This window comes from Carlito syrichta, unplaced genomic scaffold, assembly GCF_000164805.1.
Source record: "Carlito syrichta isolate Samal-C Ts95f unplaced genomic scaffold, Tarsius_syrichta-2.0.1 Scaffold309481, whole genome shotgun sequence".
NCBI lineage: Eukaryota > Metazoa > Chordata > Mammalia > Primates > Tarsiidae > Carlito > Carlito syrichta.
The window spans coordinates 426,500-430,137 of NW_007253577.1; the positions used below are offsets into that span (position 1 = coordinate 426,500).

Here is a 3,638-nt window from a genome sequence, read left to right on the forward strand (position 1 = left end):
GTGCGTGTGCTGAGCCCTGCTCAGGCAGGTGGCCGACCCAACCTGAGGACAGGGAGGGGCTGGCAGAGATGGCCCCTGAGCAGAGGCGGAGGCTCTAGGGGACCCCGTAGTGCCTTCTACTTGAAGGGCTGTGTCAGAAGGCAACGAGCTGCTTCAGAGGCGAGGACGCAGCGTCCAGGGAGGAGGAGAATGCTGCTGTCTGGCTGGCTTCTTCCCGGCCTTCCTCATCCTTTACTGTAGTGGACCTCGGACAGGGCCTGGGATCCTTCCTGGCCGCACGGGGCACCCTCTGGGGCTCTCGCCCACCAGCTCTGCCTTCCCTCCACAGTCAGCTCGAGGGAATGGGGAAAGCAGGACGTCGGAGGCCAGGTAAGGGTGCACCGGGTAGGAGGCAGGGCTCCGGGACTCCCAGGACACCTCCTCCAGGAAGCTCACTGCTTGCTGGCAATCTTCTTCTTCCGGGCAGAGACCAGGTCGTAGAAGGGGACGCGGGTGATGCTGGCTCTGGAACGAGGGTGGGAGAAGAAATGTCAGGGCTGGGCTGGCCCCAGGGTCTAGTCTCCCGGGACTCATAACCAGGGCAGGAGACTGCCAGGGGGTAGGCCTACTCTGCCCTAGAGAAAGGCCAGACAACCCTCACAAGGACCCAGCCAGGGCAAGTCCAGCCTTGCTAGCCTAGCCCAGGGTCCCATGGGTGGGACCCAAAGCGCCACCCCCCGCTGTGGCGTCAGACTCCCTGTGGGATACCCTCTGACCCTCTGGAGGAGAAGGAGGAGGAGTGGCGGCATAGGGTGGAGCCAGACCTGGCTCTGACCCCATTGGCTGTGCGGCCCTGGGCAAGGCCCTCCCCTTTCCAGGCCTCAGTTTCCCCATCTGTAAAGTGCAGATGGATCCAGATGAAGAGGCCCACAAGCCTCTGGGGAATGGCCCTCTCCAGCGACCACTCCTATCCTCCTCTGGCTGACTCGTCCTACCCTGACCAAGGTCTTGGGCCGGCTCAGAGTCAGGCCCTGGGCAGATTTGACACCTTGTTCCCTTGTCCCCGGGCCCCTTCCCCACTGCCCTCTTCAGCCAACAGCCACATCAGCGCCTCTCAACTGGACGGCGGTGACACCTGTCCCTCTCTCACCCACCTTGGCGCCTCGGAACCAGCCCCTTCACTGTGGCCTTCCTCACCCGGCCACCCTCCCCTATTTACAAGTCTATGGCTTCCCAGTGCCCCAGGAGACACCAGCGCTTTGTCACCATGGCAACTGTGGCCTTGCCACGCTCCGCAGCCTCAGCCCCGCGCTGCCCGCCTCGCCTGGGCACCGGACATTGTGTGGGTAGCCGCCTGCGACCTGGCCCTCGCGTCTGTCCATGCCGGGCCTCCACCTGGAAAGCTTTCCCTCCACCCCACCGGCTCCCTCCAGGGCCACTTGGGAGTGTGGTGCCACCAGGGCACCATTCTGCAGCCCTCGCCATGGGCCGGGTGCTGGGCCCGAGCTTTCTGTGAGACCCCTTGCTCAGCTCCCCCCGCCCCGCCAAGCCTGCCAGGCTGTTCGCCCTTGCATCCTGGGGCCGGGCACACGGGAAGCACCCATGTCAGACCCGGAGGAGAGGCCAGAGTCAGGCAAGAAACAAGACCGCCAGGAGGAGGGGCTCCCGGGGTCGGCGCCGTCCCCAGCCCGCCTTCACCGGATGGCCTGGATCCACTGGTCACGCTCCTCGGCGCTGGCGGCCGAGATCCGGTAGGACTCGTGCTTGCCCTCCACCACCTTGCCGTCGCCGTCGGTCTTGCAGGCCTTGATCTTCTGGCCCCGGCAGCCGGGGTTGTAGAGTTCCAGGCAGAACTGTGGGGAGGCGGCTGTGACGCTCAGGCCGACGCACAGCTGCTGTCCCCCAGCGGGACGGCCCCACCCCTCCCCGGGATGGGTGAAGGGGCTGCGACCCCCAACACTGGGTACGCGCTGTGTGCCAGGCCCCACAAGATCCACCATTTGCTCCAAAATCCCCCTTGACAGATGGGGAAACCGAGGCTGGCAAGGAGCAGTGCCGTACTCAAGACCATCTGGCCTGTGTCAGAGTCAGACTGCCAGAGGACCACCACGCCATCTGGCCCCGGGAGAGAGGAGGGCAGCCCCGAGCACACAGCAGGCATGATGGGTGGGCCCGGCCCTGGGGAGCCCGGTGGGCTGCCCTCTCCTCCCGCCCTCTGACTGGGCCCCGCCCCGACACGTACTGGTTTCTTGGGGTCATCCACCTTCCGCACCGAGAGGTTCTCCAGGGGGATGATTCCCCGCGGCTCCTTGTCCTGTGGGGCAGGGGGAGGAGGGTGAACGCGAGGGGCTCCCCAGACCCAAAGAGGGGTCGTCTGTCTTCTGAGACTCTGTCCAGTCTTGAGGGTGGAGGGACAGCATGGGCGCAGGGGCCGGGAGTCGGGAGACCCAGCTCTCAGCCTGGGCTCTGCCTTGGACCCGCCCTTCCTCCTCTTTGGACTTCAGTTTTCCCCATCTGTAAAACGGGTGTGGAGGGACTGAACGATCCCAAGGGGCCCCGGCTCTCTCCATCTGTGGCTTAGTGGGAGGTGGGAGTTGGGAGGCGGGAGGGACAGGGAGGGCTTGGGGCCACTCACCGTGGTGAACTCGAAGTAGTAGAGGCAGTTGTCCGTCAAGATGAACCAGCGCCGTTTCCACGTCTTCACACGGCCCCCTGCAGGAGGCGGAGAGTGCTGAGGTCGGTCCTCCTCCTGGCCCCGGACACCCGCCTACCGGAAGAGCAGGGCCTCCGATGCTACCCCTGGGTCCCCACCTGCCCCCTCACCCCTCGCCCGACATACTTTCCCCCACATCTATCTCTTCTTCACACAAAAGCTCTCCCCAGAGCGGTTGACTCGGCATTCAGGGCTCCTCCGTGATTGGGTCTCAGTGGGGGGCCATTCCCTGGGCATTCTGGCTGCTGCCACCCCTGCTTCACCCCTTAGCCTGTGTCCTGCCTGGCTCTGTGCCAAGCATTTCATTTTTTATTTGCCAGGCACGGTTCTAGAGAACTTTATTTATTTAGTTATGTATTTGATTTATTGTAGAGACGAGGTCTCGCCAAGTTGCCCAGGCTGGTCTCGAACCCGTGGGCTCAAGCAATCCTCTCACCTTGGCCTCCCAAAGTGCTGGGATTATAGGTATGAGCTACCATGCCCGGCCTAGAGGAGTTTAAATACTATTTACTTATTAATCCTCATAACCACTTATCAGGAGGAGATCCCTGCAAACCCCATCTTACAGATGAAGAAACCCACACCAGGCAAAGATGTGTTATCTGCCCAAGGCCCTGCAGCAGAGCTGAGGCTCAAGCCCCAGGGTCCCAGCTCTTGGCCATTGTGCTACTCAGTCAGCCCTCTCAGAGGTCACTGTGCCCACCTTGCAGCTGCAGATACTGAGGCGGAGGACTGACCATCGGCCCTGAGGTGGAGGGTCAGGTTTGAACCCAGGGCTGCGTGACCCCGAGGCCCCTCTCCTGTCTGAGTCGGGATCTGGATTGGGAGCTGCCTGGGACTGAGAGCAGGCAGCTGGTGCAGGACAGGAGGCTGCGTGGCCCGCAGGAGGGTGGACCGGGGAGGAGGAGGCTCGGGCCTCACAGCGGGGCCCAGCGACTGCCCAGGC

At 63.5% G+C, this 3,638-nt stretch overlaps 1 protein-coding gene across 1 annotated transcript; it reads right to left on the bottom strand.

Moving 5' to 3' along the window:
- Positions 1-431: 431 nt before the first annotated feature.
- Positions 432-2,746, bottom strand: LOC103269786 (cytohesin-4-like; the record flags this gene model as incomplete). Its single annotated transcript, XM_008067347.1, has 4 exons — positions 432-504; positions 1,678-1,832; positions 2,222-2,293; positions 2,615-2,746. Coding segments are annotated over 4 exons (432 nt in total), but the record flags the coding sequence as incomplete, so codon positions are not given.
- Between the last annotated feature and the right edge of the window lie 892 nt (positions 2,747-3,638).